We start from the raw sequence: 13,841 nt of genomic DNA, 5'->3' as shown, positions 1-13,841 counted from the left end.
TAGAATCGTCTTTCTCCCTTCAATTCCATCTGTTTTTGCTTCACGGGTGTTGGGGATCTGCCACTGGGTTTATGATTGTTCTACCTTCCGGCTGTGTTGAGTCTTTTGTTAATACATAACCATGGATCTTTCACTTATCCCTGAGCTGTGCCCTTTCCAGTCAATGAATAGCTCATGGAGTTGGAGTCCTGCAGTTCGCAGCCTTTTCAGACTGGCTCCTTCCCCTTGGCCTTCCGCATCTAAGGTTCCTGCATGTCCTTTGATGGCTTGATAGCTCATTTCTCTTTAGTGGACCTGACTTTTTAAAAACTGGACGCAGCTGCTCCCGAATGGTCGCGATCGATTCACGAACCTCTGATTCCTGGGATGTGATCCTGGTTGCACAGAGGCCCTGCCTCTCCCCCCGCGGAGCCGCACCCTCAGCGCAGGGATGGGGCCAGAGCTCCCGGGCCCCCTCAGGGCTGCAGGGCCGGGGGGGTACCTTCGTGCAAGCCTGGCGTGGTCACCCCGTCTCCTCGGGTCTTCCGGCAGCTGTCCCTTGACAAGCAGCTCATCGACTTCGGCAGCTACGTGGTGGGCGAGACTGCGTCCCGGACCATCACACTGACCAACACCGGGGGGTTGGGCACCAGGTTCAAGTTTCTTCTGGCCTCAGAGTCCTGCGAGATGGACGCCTCCCATTCGGTCCTGAAAAGAGTGAGTTGCGGGCTCTGCTCGCGGCAGCGTCCGGGTGTCTCCCATCCAAGACGCCATCCCGCGCGTGGAAATCGGCCACGACTCAGAGAAGCCTGTTGGCAGGGGCAGGGCGTCCTCCGGTCAGTCCCCGGAGAAGAGATGGGTCCCCATGAGGCACACCCAGAGGCCACAGGACCCTGTCCCTGTCACACATGCGTTGGCCAGGTGCCCAGGCCCTGAACCCCAGCATGGGGATAGCAAACCTGCCCGCCCTGCTCCGTGCCCAGGGCGCGCGTTGGGTCTTCGCAGGAAGTTTGTGCTCCTGTGCGGCCAAGCAAATGGGGGCAGCCTCAGAGCGACCTGGGTGGGGCCCATCCTTGGAGACAACCTCCCACACACCCAGGAGACCCTGGCTGGGGGTCACTTGGGGGTGAGGGCAGGAGTCAGAAACTTTGGCTTTTTGTCCAATTAGTTGAATCTTTCCCACGAGGAACCCGAGTCTATCTGTCTGCTGCATTAAGGAGTCTCGGCAAAGCCCTGGACAGGTCTCCCTGAGGAGCCTGGGCCGGCTGCTGCCACAGAACTGGGGGTGGGCCGAGAACCGGCAGCAGAGCCACGAGGACGGCGGGTGAGGAGGGGGCGAGGGGGCTGGCCGTGGGCGGAGGACACGTCCCTCAGGACTGTCCACAGGCACTGGCCCTGTCTCCTGCTGGACGTCTGGCTGGCTGGACGGGCGCTCCATCGGGGCAGTGCCCTGTGTGGCCCCCTATGGCCCCTGCCTTGCACATGGCAGGCACCTGGTTGGTCTGCTGTGAGCTCCGGGAGAGGACGGGGGTCAGAGGCCTCCAGAAAGGGAGCCAGACCCGCAGGGGTCTGGGCTGGGCAAGGAGGGGGCCCGGGCACCCTGGAGGAGCCCCCAGCCCCTGGGGGAGTGGCTGCTGTGGCCTGGCGGCCCCACACAAAGAGATGGGAAGCCCCCAGCCCAAGTCAGGCCAGGCTTTCGAGGTGACCCTGCCGGGATGGGGTCTGGACAGTTGGCGGGAAAGGCAGATGGAAACTTCCAATAAACGTGTCACCTTTTGTTTTTCAGAGCAGTCTCTTCACTTGCGAAGAGAAAAGTTTTTGTGATAAAGTTGCCACCAGTGTTTCTGAGCAGCGGATGGAAGGCAATGAGTCCTCCCTGCCCGAGGCGCCGAGCCAGAGGGAGTCCCAGGGGCTGGATGCCCGGGAGCAGGTGGAGGGCCGGCCCCCAGGTGAGCTGGGCCCGCCCGGCCCTGTGCCAGTGCCCGGCTGTGTGCCCGACTGTGTGCCTGTGCTGGGCCGGGCTGGGGGCAGGAGGGGGGCCCCCAGGGCCCAGCGATCCAGAGCCTCTCCAGGGCCCGCTGCCTATGGCGCTGCTCTGATGCCCACGTGGTGCCAGAGGGCTGGGCAGAGCAGAAGTTGCCAGGGCTCTGGTTTAAGTAAATAAGAAAGTCGTCATACACCCTCGTACGTTCAGACACGTCCTGGTTGTGGAGCGACTGACGTTGGCGTTCAGTTAAGCTAACGGAAGACTTAAGGGACCGCCCCAGCTGCGGACCATCGGGCTGGCCACGGGGAGTTTGCCCTGGCACTGCCCTCGCTGGCCCTTGCTGAGACGTTGAAGGAGCCTGCCCTCCGGATGCAGCTGCCACTGAGGGAGGGAGAGAGGGAGGGAGAAAGGGAGGGAGGGAGAGAGGGAGGGAGGGGCCAGGGGCTCCCCCGACGGGGAGGATGGAGGCGACACCCCCAGGTGGCTCATCCTCCGCCTCTCCTTGCCTCCGTGACTGTCCCATCCCCTGCGTCCCTGGAAACGGCTGGAGTCCCCCCCCCTTTCTGTATAAGGTGCATCCCGCAAGGCATTTAGTTGCTCAGCCTCGCGGTCCGAGCCCGTGGACGGTGGGCGTTCTCCCTTTGTTCCATTCTGAGCACGGCCAGTCACAGGGTTTCATGGCAGCCCTGCAAGATGGTGGTGGTTTAAATCTACGGGACTTTGGAGTTCCCGTCATGGTGCAGTGGTTAATGAATCCGACTAGGAACCATGAGGTCACGGGTTTGATCCCTGGCCTTGCTCAGTGGGTTAAGGATCCGGCATTGCTGTGGCTGTGGTGTAGGCCGGCAGCTACAGCTCCGTTTCGACCCCTAGCCTGGGAATCTCCATGTGCCACAGGAGCGGCCCTAGAAAAGGCAAAAAGACAAATAATAAAATAAAATAAATCTACAGGACTTAGCAGCCCTCTGGCCATGGCGGGTCCCTAGGAGATGCCTTCCCCCACCCCGTGTTAGGCTCCCGAGGCCTCATGCCAGGAGGTGGCCACAGGGGTGGGGTGGTGGCAACAGGGCGAGGCACATCCATGGGAACCCAGGCTGCAGTCCCAGCCTCCTGTGCAGGAGCCGGGCTGTTCGTGCGTCAGGCCCACCCCCACCCAGGCCTGGGGCGAGTCCACGCTCTGCTCTGTCCGTCTCGTGCCTCTGGGAGCCTCTCCTTGCAGACCCAGGCCAGAGGCAGGGTGTAGGCCCTGGGGTGCCCTCCGGGGAAGGCCTTCACTGACCAGGAAGGGGTGAGCTGACAGGAGGAGGCGTCATCGGGGTGAGCCGCACGTGCAGGGGTGCTGCGGTTGGGACCCCGAACAGCACAGGGTCTGGAAGGGAGGGACCCAGATGGCACCCTGGCCTCACGGCTCCTGGAGGACAGGTTGGGGTGTCCGAACCTCCCAGGATCCTGGGCCTGGCAGAGCTGCCCTGCCTGGCAGCCCTCACATCTGGAGCCCCTTCTCTTCCAGAATCGGAGACCGTGACCACACCTCCCAGCAAGGAACAGACGGAGTTCTGTCTGGGAGAGGTCAGCAGGGGCCCACCTTCCCCCGCAGCCTACCTGCCATCTGCCCAGAGCCAGACCACGCTAGCTGAGCTGTCAGCTGGCTCGGCCAGCCCCGTACCAAGCTGAGGCCGACGGGGGGGCCTCCTGAGCCGGGCTGGGGGGCCAAGGGGATGTGCACCTGTGCGCATGTGCTCCTGCAAAGGCCAGGTCATGGAGGAGAGCCAGTGCACACGCCGGCCTCGGGCTGGGCCCCGGGTCCCACCACCACTCACCCTCGCAGCCACCCAGCTGTGCCCCTGGGAGTCACCTTGACAGGAACTCGAGGCTGCCGGGCCCTGCCCGTCTCTCCCGTGCAGATGACAGAGGGGGAGATCGCCCCCTTCGGCTCCATCAGAGTGCCGGTCATCTTCACCCCCCTGGTCCCGGGGACGGCCCACAGCAGGGTCAAGGTCGTGTTTCAGAATCAGCAGTGCCCAACGGTGAGTATCCTGCTCCCTGGGCCCCGAGCCCCCACCCTCCACCTATCCCGCCCATGACGACCACGTGAGGCCACTGCCCCTGCTGCCCATGCATGCATGCCTAGTTGGTGGCACACACAACAGGCACCATAGCCAACACATGTGTATATGCACACACGTGTGCGCATACATGGGCACACACGTGCACACGATACACGCATGCATATACATACATGCTGTGTGTACGTGCTGTACACATATGTGCCCGTGTATGCTCCGAGAACGCATACATGCACGTGCATGTCTGCACACATGCATGCACACTCATATACACACATGCATGAATGGGCACACACATGTATACACGCACACATGTACAAAGATACACTGTGTGCATGCTGTACATGTGCACACGTGCTCACGTAACAGATACACGCAGTACAGTCCGCACACATGCACACATTCATGCACATGTATGCACAGGGGCATGCGCACACACATGTATACACAGTGTACATGCTGTACGTGTGCTCACATGTGCACACACGTGTACACACTGCACCCACATGCATGCACACCCACATACACATACGTGCGCACATGGGCACCACGCGCACACAGCCTTTGCCTTTAATCACTAGAAATGTCTTAATTTCCCAGTGGTTAAATTTATCGTTCCTTTTGGCATCTTTATTTGTCAGTTTGTTGGTTGAATTACGCTCAGAGAAGAGGATCTGCAAACTCCTCTTAATCTTTAAAGGTGCTTTTGTGACCACAGGCTAGACGAGTTTTATAATGTGACTGAGTATTTCAGCCAGCCTGCTTACAGCCCTTCAGTACGCTTGCTCCACGTGCCCACATCACGTGATTCATGCCCCCCGTGGTTTTTCCAAGTCACTTGCCAGTTCCTATCACACATCCTTTCTTTTGTTGTTGTTGTTGTTGTTGTTGTTGCTATTTCTTGGGCCGCTCCCGCGGCATATGGAGGTTCCCAGGCTAGGGGTTGAATCAGAGCTGTGGCCACCGGCCTACGCCAGAGCCACAGCAACGCGGGATCCGAGCCGCGTCTGCAACCTACACCACAGCTCACGGCAACGCCGGATCGTTAACCCACTGAGCAAGGGCAGGGACCTCATGGTTCCTAGTCGGATTCGTTAACCACTGCGCCACGACGGGAACTCCACACATCCCTTCTTACTGGGATGCTGTTTTCTTTTTTTTTTTTTCAGTTTCGGGTGTTCACCATAATGACTTCAAAATTTCTATAGGTTATACTCCGTTTAAAGTTATTATAAATTAATGGCAGTATCTCCCTGTGCTGTACAGTATCTCCCTGTCACTTATCTATTTTTTTTTTTTTTTTTGTCTTTTTGCCATTTCTTGGGCCACTCCCGCGGCATATGGAGGTTCCCAGGCTAGGGGTCAAATCGGAGCTGTAGCCACCGGCCTACGCCAGAGCCACAGCAGCGCGGGATCCGAGCCGCATCTGCAACCTACACCACAGCTCACGGCAACGCCAGATCCTTAACCCACTGAGCGAGGCCAGGGATCGAACCCATGACCTCATGGTTCCTAGTTGGATTCGTTTCCACTGCGCCGCGACGGGAACTCCTCACTTATCTATTTCTTACGTGAGAGTTTGTACCTCTCCATCCCCTCCCCCATCTGCCCCCCCTTCTCCCCACCAGTAACCACTAGTGTGGTCTATCTGTGAGTCTGCCTCTGTTTCCTTATATACATGTAGTTGTCTTATTTTCTCGATTCTCCATACAAATGATGACATACAGTATTTGTCTTTGTCTGACTTATTTCACTAAGCATGGTACCCTCCGAGTCCATCCATGCTGCTTCGAATGGCAAAATTCCATTCTTTTGGGGTTCCCATCGTGGCTCAGTGGTCATGAACCTGACTAACAACACAAGATCCGAGCCACATCTGCCACCTACACCACAGCTCACGGCCACGCCGGATCCTTAACCCACCAAGCGAGGCCAGGGATTGAACCTGCGTCCTCATGGGTGCTAGTCAGGTGGCACTGCGTTTGCACTGAGCCACGACAGGAACTCAAAAACTCCCTATTTATGAGTTTATTAATTATTTAATAACACAAAACAGATTAGTGTCTTTATTTTCTTTGGATATATACCCAGAAGTAGAATTGCTGGACCGTCTGCTAGCTCTGTTTTTAGTTTTTACGGCGTCTCCATACTGTCCCACAGCAGTTGCACCAGTTTGCGGTCCCACAGGCCACACCTGCTTTCCTCTGCTTCGCCTTCGCCTCAGGCCCCATCCCCCATGCACACCCTTCCTCTGCGGTGACTGTGTCTTTTAAGGGGTGAGGTTCTGTCCACCCAGACTGACGCCGTCCGCCCCCAGTGGCGAATCTGCTCCGATCCCATGGCTCAGCATTGGCATACTTCATTTTACCATTTCCGTTAGTTTTGTCTAGCGTTAGTTTTATGATACTGTTTCCTTTATTTCCTTTTTTATTAATATTATGACCACACCCACAGCATGTGGAAAATCCCAGGCCAGGGATTGGATCCAAGCCACAGCTGGAACCTACACCACAGCTGCGGCAATGGCAGCTCCTGTGACTCACTGTGCCAGGCTGGGGATTGAACCTACACCTCCGCAGCCACCCGAGCTGCTGCAATCAGATTCTTGACCCCCTGGCCCATAGCAGGAGCTCTGGTTCGTGGGTTTGATCAAGCTGCTCTTGTTCCTTTGCTCTCTGCTGTTTGGAAAATCTACTTTCCAGTCCATGAACAGTGCCCTCCTTCCCACCCCTCGAACCCCACGGGAGTCTCATGTGCAGAGGAGGTACCCCCAGCAGGAGGCCTCGCCACCGACCCTTCCTCACGGCGGAGCAGAAAGCTGTTGGGCCCTTTAACATACCCCCTTCTTGGCCCTAACAGCTCAGTTTTCCTCAACTGCCAGTAGCATCACTAGGGCCGCCCGCCCTGCCCCACTTGCTAGGAGGTCTGACCTGACGCTGGGCTGGCGGCTGTCTCTGTCCAGGGGTGACCGTGGCGTGCATTTGTGCTCCCCACAGCTCCCTCTCGTTGGGACTCTGCTCTGTTGCCCACATAGGAGTGGGTCTGCCAGGGCCGGGGATTCCAGAGGAATCGTCCTCTTTTTTTTTTTTTTTTTTTTTTTTTTTTGGCTTTTTAGGGCCGCACCTGCAGCACATGGAGGTTCCCAGGCTAGGGGTCGAATTGGAGCTGTAGCCGCCGGTCTACACCACAGCCACAGAAATGCCGGATCCTTAACCCACTGAGCAAGGCCAGGGATCAAACCCGCAACCTCAAGGTTCCTAGTCAGATTCGTTTCCGCTGCACCACGATGGGAACTCCTTGTGGACATATTCATGATGGCTATTCTGACTGGTGTGAGGTGGTATCTCATGGTAGTTTTGACTGCATTTCTCTCATAATCAGTGATGTTGAGCATTTTTTCATGTGCTTGTTGGCCATCTGTGTATCTTCCTTGGAGAAATGTCTATTCAGGTCTTTTGCCCATTTTTCAATTGGTTTGTTGCCTTTTTTGCTGTTGAGTTGTATAAGTTGTTTGTATATTTTAGAGATTAAGTCCTTGTCTGTTGCATCATTTGAAACTATTTTCTCCCATTCTGTAAGTTGTCTTTTTGGTTTTTTCATGGTTTCCTTTGCCGTGCAAAAGCTTGTCCGTTTGATGAGGTCCCATTGGCCGTCATTTCTTTACAGCAGAATTCTTAAGGGACAGGCAAGATCCTGTGGTACCCCAGTGTAGTATAACACTCAGAGTGCCCACAACACCTGCGGCATCCCCCAGAGCCCCATGGGATCTCCTACTGCCCGCAGTGACCCTGCAGCTGACAGACAGAGGGCCAGGACTGGGTGACCAAGAGCCCCTGGAGAGGACGGCCTGGCAGGGGCCGACTCAGGTCAAGGACATGCCAGCCTGGCAGCCCTGTCAGTGAGTGGGGGCAGGGAGCACCCTTGACGGCCGCCCCTCCCTCTGACCTCCCCCGACCGGGAGTGGGGGCACAGAGCCCCCTTTACGGCTCTCGGCCTCCTGGGGTGCGAGGGCTCAGGACTCCCTGCCCTGCCTGCTCTCCTGAGACCCCCCCATCCCCCAGTCCAGGGTCTGAGGTGCTGCCCGCTGTCTCCTGGGAGGACACCCTTGGTGTCTGTGCCCTTCTTTCCTGTCCTGGCCGCACCCCCTGCAGAGGGGCCTTCCTTTGCCACCACCCCGTCCACGGCACGGCGGTCCGCCCGCAAGCCCAGGTCTGTCTGCCACCGGCTGAGTCGCGCGGCATCCCGTCCGCGCCTTGCCTGGCCGGACAGTGGGGCTGCTGGCCCCGGCCTCCGTGCCCCTCTCGGCAGTGGCGCAGCCTCTGAGTAGGTGGCCGTGCTTCTCAGAGCCTCTCCTGACTTGCCAGCAGCTCCATTTTGCTGGACAGACTTCCTGGTTTTTCTGTCTTGTCTCCGGCCCCGGAAGTGGGTTGTATGTTTCGGCAACCCCGTGGCCGAGCATCCGGCGGCCAGTGTGCTGTACGGTCACCGTAAGGGAAGCCCCGGCCCTGTCGTGTGGACCGGCGGTCACTAGTCCCGCCTGAGGGGCTGCTGCGCACAAACTCCCCTGCAGGATACCCATGAATCTCAGGGCCCCGGGACCCAGGCCTCAGAGTTTGACTGCAGGAAGCCAATGCCAGCGTCAGAGGTGGGGAGAAGCACCTCTCTCCTGGGCCTTCAAGAGCCCTGGCCTTATTTGGATCAGCCATGAAGATTTATGCCATGTGCACTTTCTGTGTGACGCATGATTCTATAGTAAAAGGATTTTCTTAAACTGCTAAAAAAATGTTGCTACTTATGACACTGCACGTTGGGTACCTGACAGTCCATTACACCATCCTATCTTTTTATGTTTAAAAATTGTTGGAGTTCCCTAGTGGCTCATGGGGTTAAGGACCTTACATTTCACTGCTTTGGCTTGGGTTCCATCCCTAGCCCAGGAGCTTCTGCATGCTCTGGGCATGCCCCCCCACCTCAATTTTCTGAAAGTCAAAAGGATTGTTTATTATCATATGATGTGAGAACGGCCATGGATCCCCAAAACATGGCTAGTTTAATTATTAACCTTCTAGTACTTTTGAGCGTTATAGAGACCCTGCTACCAAGTTCTGCGTTTGCACTCAGCAGCGTCACCCGCTTCAGCTGGTGGAAGCGTGCTGTCGCATTTACTTGTTCAAGTTCAGTTGCATTTCAGAGTCGTCGGCGTTGCCGTTGACGTGCCCGTCTGGGTGCCAAAGCCCGACGTGGACCTGAAGATCTGCATGTATGACCGGCTGTACCAGGACTCCGTGCTCGTCCACACGCGGTGCGCCCGCTGGGGCCCCGGGGCCGCTGCAGCTGGGGCCGGAGGGTCAGGGTCTGGCAGAGGTGGGCCAACACCAGGCCGCTGGCTCTGAAGATGGAGGTGGGACCACGGGCGGGCCAGGGGACAGACGCCTCTAAAGGCAGATGCTCCACGGAGCCCCCAGTCCCCAGCCCTGCCCAGAGCAGGGCTTTAGCCAGGAGACCGGGCCAGTTCTGCCCTCCGGAGCCCTGCATCCGGTCGTCGCCCCTGCGCCCTCGGGGAGCTGTCCTGCAGCCCCGGGAGCCCCACCTGTGGCTGGCCCTCCCCCACTGCCCTGCACACCCAGGGCTCCCCCACCCCACCCCTCACACGCCCAGGCACACGTGTGCACACGCACACACACGCACGCACATGCCCAGAGCAGAGACTGCAGGCGTGTCCGCTGAGGGACCATGGCCGGAGCCCTGAGCAGCGTGTCTGTTCAGAGCTGCGCAGGGGCGTCTGGCACCACAGCGGTCATTTCTTTTTCACTCTTGTTAATTTTTCCCCAAGTTCAATTTGACGCAGAAAAGGAGGCAAATCGCAGGGTTGGAGCCTAATGGGTTTTCATTAACCAAACGCAGCCGGGCAGTGCAGGCTGCGACACCCAGGCCCGCTTCCAGCCCGTAGCGGGGGGCACGGCGGCCTGGGTGGGAGCTGGAGGGGCTCCGGCCACTCTACCTCAGGATGGGGGGTGGGGGGGCCTTTCTCAGACCCTCCCCCAGCCACAGACTTGACGCCACCATCAGTCCCTTGTTTAATTTGCCAGTCTCATGGACACGGCCTAGCAAAGGAGTTAATTCCCAAAGACCTGGCGTAGGTGCTAGGGAGGAGCCCAGCTGGCACGGGAACAACACCGGGGCCTGAGGGGCCATCTGAGACCTGCTGGGTGACAGCGGGAGCAGAGGGCAAGTTGAGAGAGGGGAGAGCCCTTCCCGTGAGCCCCTTTCACTCCTCCCCGCCCCCACCAAGGCCACCGGGTCCTTAGCAGCTGTGGGTCTCCTTACAGAGGGGCTCAGACTTCAGGGTCAGGCCCCACCGGCCATGAGACAGGCCAGGATCATCCAAGGCAGTTCAGGGGCGTCAGGAGACCCTGGAAGTTCTGGACCAGGGTCCTATGGTCCCCCCATCAGGGGCTGGGGAGGGGAGCGCCCAGGTGCTTGGCTTGGGGGCTCCCTGGGGTCAGGGCTGCCTGGGGGGCACTCTGGCCTCTGGCTGGGCCTGAGTTGAAAGCAGGGTCAAAGGGTTGGAAGCTGCCATCAGTGACCAAGGCCAGGCTGTCCGGGCACCGCGCCTTCCACCCCAGGCCAGCGTCCTGCAGGGCTAGTGCGTGAGGTCCTGCCTCTCCTGGGGGGGAGGGGGGAGGAGGGCGGGACTCCGGGAGGGCCAGGGCCCACCCCAGGCCCCTGCACCCACGCCTACCCGGCAAGGGTCTTCCTGGAAAACACGTGGGTTTCTGAGAACCAACCGGAGCACGTTCTGCTTGCAGCGGTCTTGTCCGTGAGGGACCCCGTCCAGACCACATCACAGGGCAGGGCTCCGAGGACCCGGCAGTGGAGGCGAGGGGGGCTCGGTGTGCCCCCAGTCCGCAGGGACTAAATGCATCCCTTGGTGCTGCAGGTCCAAAGTCGCCCTGCGCCTGAAGTTCGAGGTCTGCAAGGAGCTGAGGGGCCACGTGGAGCTCCTGCCCGAGACCGGCTACATCCAGGCCATGTCCTCCTTCTCGGTGCAGCTCAAGTTCCTGCCCAGGTGCGGGCAGGCGGGGCTGCTCCACGGGGTCCTGGGGCTCCTGGTGAGAACTGGGTGTCGGTTCCCGCTTGTCATGGCGCCTGTATTTCTTACACTGTGTGTAACTCGTAGCTCTTGGTGGACTTTTTTTTTTTTTTTTTTTTTGCTTTTTGGGGCCACACCCACGGCATATGGAGTTTCCCAGGCTAGGGGTCCAATCAGAGCTTCAGCTGCCGGCCTACACCACAGCCACAGCCATGCGGGATCCAAGCCTCGTCTGCGACCCACACCACAGCTCACAGCAACGCCAGATCCCTAACCCGCTGAGCGAGGCCAGGGATGGAACCCGCAACCTCATAGTTCCTAGTCGGATTCATTTCCACTGCACCACAACGGGCACTCCCTTGCAGGATTTAAAGTCACCCTCGCAGTTTGGCTTTTTGTCATTTCACAAATATCGAGAAGAAGAGGCCTTCAGATGTCTCCGGTCTCTTCCAGACACTCCCTCCCAGAGGACGCAGGGAAGTACTTTGACAAGGAAAGCCGCGTTCTGGAGGCCCCGATGACCATACAGGTGGCCGACCAGGTCTGTGTGGGCACTTCCGGGAACCCCGGGCACCCGGGCACAGGGCAGTGCCGGCGGAGGGCGGAGGGCAGGGCCCAGCCCTTGGAGCTGTCCTGGCTCCCAGTGCAGCAGGTCTGTCCCCTGCCTGAACAACCGCTGCACAGGGGAGATGCGGAGAGGGTGTTTGGGGGTCAGAGAGAGGCCACTGGGGGCTGTCCCCAGGCACCCAGACCACATGCGTGCAGGGTCTGCCCCCACCCTCAGGCCAGGGCACCTGTGTGCGTGCCCATCCTCAGTGCACACGGCCCCCCCGGGCATGTAGTGCGACCCCCACCCCCGGCCCCCTCCTGCACCCTGCCCTCGCTGCCCCCTCCAGCAGGGGCTGCAGGGCCGTGGATGTGCTATGACCAGAGGCTCAAGCCCGTGAAAGGTGCCCTGTCAGCCACATGGTCGCCGCAGGGCTGGGGCCTTTCTGGTTTGGGGAATGTTTGCATAAACTGGCAAGTGACCGTGTGCCTTCTGCGCTTCAGATCAGACCCGTGGGCTTTACCCTCCACGCCGTGGTCACCACCTCGGACCTGGAGCTCAGCCCCTCGGTGGTGGACTTTGGCTACTGCACCATCTCGGAGGCCGTCAGGACCCACGTCGGCCTCTGCAACCACTCCCTCCTGCCCCAGGGGTTCGGGTTCGTCAGGCTCCCCAAGGTGCCTCGTGTGGTCAAGCGGGAGGCGCTGGGCACAGGGCTCACCCACCCCCGGACTCCACCCTCACCTTCAGGCACCTTGACCAGGTCTCCCTCCACTGCCCCGACCACCTCACCCCACCCCTCTCGCCCTCTCTGCCCGCTGCACCCACAGGGTCCCTTCCTCCCAGAACCCCACCCGCCTGGCCGCCCCTCCCTCCCCCGCCAAAGACCCCACCGAGCACTCGCAGGCACGCAGGCACACTCCCAACGCACACGTGCCCACATGCAGACAAACACTTACACACATGCTTACACACCCGGACATGCCCCACACACACCCCAAGGCACACTCCCACACACAGGCTTGCATGCATGCGACATGTGCTCACACACCCAGACACACTCCCATACACACATGCTCACATGCAGGCAGACACACGCTCACACACCCAGACATGCCCACAAACCAATACCCAACTCACAGACATAGAGACCTACACTTTCACACCCAGACATACGTGTGCGCTCACATACACCCAGGCACACATGCACCCACCCCTCCCTCCCAAAAGCACACTCAGCTGCTCGCATGATCGCATATGCAGAGACACGGGTTCACACGTCACACACGACATGCCAGCAGCCACACGCGTTTGTGCTTGCTCACGCGCTCTGCCGCACCCCAGCCACACGAACATCCACACCGTCCCCGGGCCCCTCAGCAGGTCAGTGGTTTCACGCCAGCCTCTTCCTCTCCGCCGGCCAGTGTGTGGACGTCCAGCCCAACGATGGGTTTGGGACGATCCTGCCGCTGGAAACCCTGCAGCTCGACGTGATCTTCCAGCCCACCAAGGCCAAGGAGTACAGCTTCGAGCTCGTCTGCAAGTCCGAGATCAACCGGTGAGCCCAGCAGGGCGTGGAGGGCGGCCAGCCGCGGGGCAGCCTCTGCGGCCAGGCTGACCTCGGGGCTGGGCAGCACCACCGGCCTCAGAAGCTCAGGCCGGTAGAGCTGCCGGGGGTGGGGGGGGAATCTGGCCGCCCTGCAGGCTGGGGCAGCGCACCCCCATGTGTGCACACGTGCCAGTGCACATGGGACAGCACGTGTGTAGTGTGTATGCGAGCGTGTGCGTGCAGACCTTGTGTGTGTGAGTACATCGTGCACGTGTCTGTGTGCATGAGTGTGTGTATTACCCAGTATGAGTGTGTGTGTGCGTGCAGCGTGCATGTGTGTCTGAGTGTGTGAGCATGCATGTGAGTGCATGTATGACCATGTATAAGAGTGCATGTGTGAGTGCATTGTGCACGTATGTCTGCATGCATGAGGGAGTGTGTGAGCATGTATGTAAGTGCATGTGTGAGCATGTGCACCTGTGTGTGTGTCAGTGCAGCATGCATGTGTGTCTGAGTGTGTGAGTGTGTGTGTGACCGTGTGTATGTGTGTGTGTGAGTGCATTGTGCACGCGTGCCTGTGGGCATGTGGGTGAGCATGTCCCTGGGGGGTGAGTATGCAG

The 13,841-nt window shown here is 59.2% G+C and overlaps 1 protein-coding gene across 22 annotated transcripts in view; it reads left to right on the top strand.

Moving 5' to 3' along the window:
* CFAP74 (cilia and flagella associated protein 74) overlaps positions 1-13,841 on the top strand; it is a 62,862-nt gene that overhangs the window by 33,538 nt on the left and 15,483 nt on the right. For all 22 annotated transcript variants that reach the window (XR_014806948.1, XR_014806944.1, XR_014806945.1 and 19 more), the window contains 9 exons: positions 532-696; positions 1,766-1,928; positions 3,477-3,535; positions 3,871-3,993; positions 9,213-9,334; positions 10,973-11,101; positions 11,579-11,666; positions 12,176-12,349; positions 13,097-13,230. Coding sequence is in view for 12 of the 22 variants with exons in the window: in XM_084962575.1 (XP_084818701.1) it covers positions 532-696; positions 1,766-1,928; positions 3,477-3,535; positions 3,871-3,993; positions 9,213-9,334; positions 10,973-11,101; positions 11,579-11,666; positions 12,176-12,349; positions 13,097-13,230 (1,157 nt within the window). In the remaining 10 variants the exon portion in view is untranslated. The remainder of the gene's footprint in view (positions 1-531; positions 697-1,765; positions 1,929-3,476; positions 3,536-3,870; positions 3,994-9,212; positions 9,335-10,972; positions 11,102-11,578; positions 11,667-12,175; positions 12,350-13,096; positions 13,231-13,841) is intronic.

This window comes from Sus scrofa, chromosome 6 (assembly GCF_054392235.1).
Source record: "Sus scrofa isolate SSC_HxYL_T2T_F1_AM1 chromosome 6, Sscrofa_HxYL_maternal_Yorkshire_Landrace_v2.0, whole genome shotgun sequence".
NCBI lineage: Eukaryota > Metazoa > Chordata > Mammalia > Artiodactyla > Suidae > Sus > Sus scrofa.
This window is presented reverse-complemented; position numbering and strand designations above follow the sequence as displayed.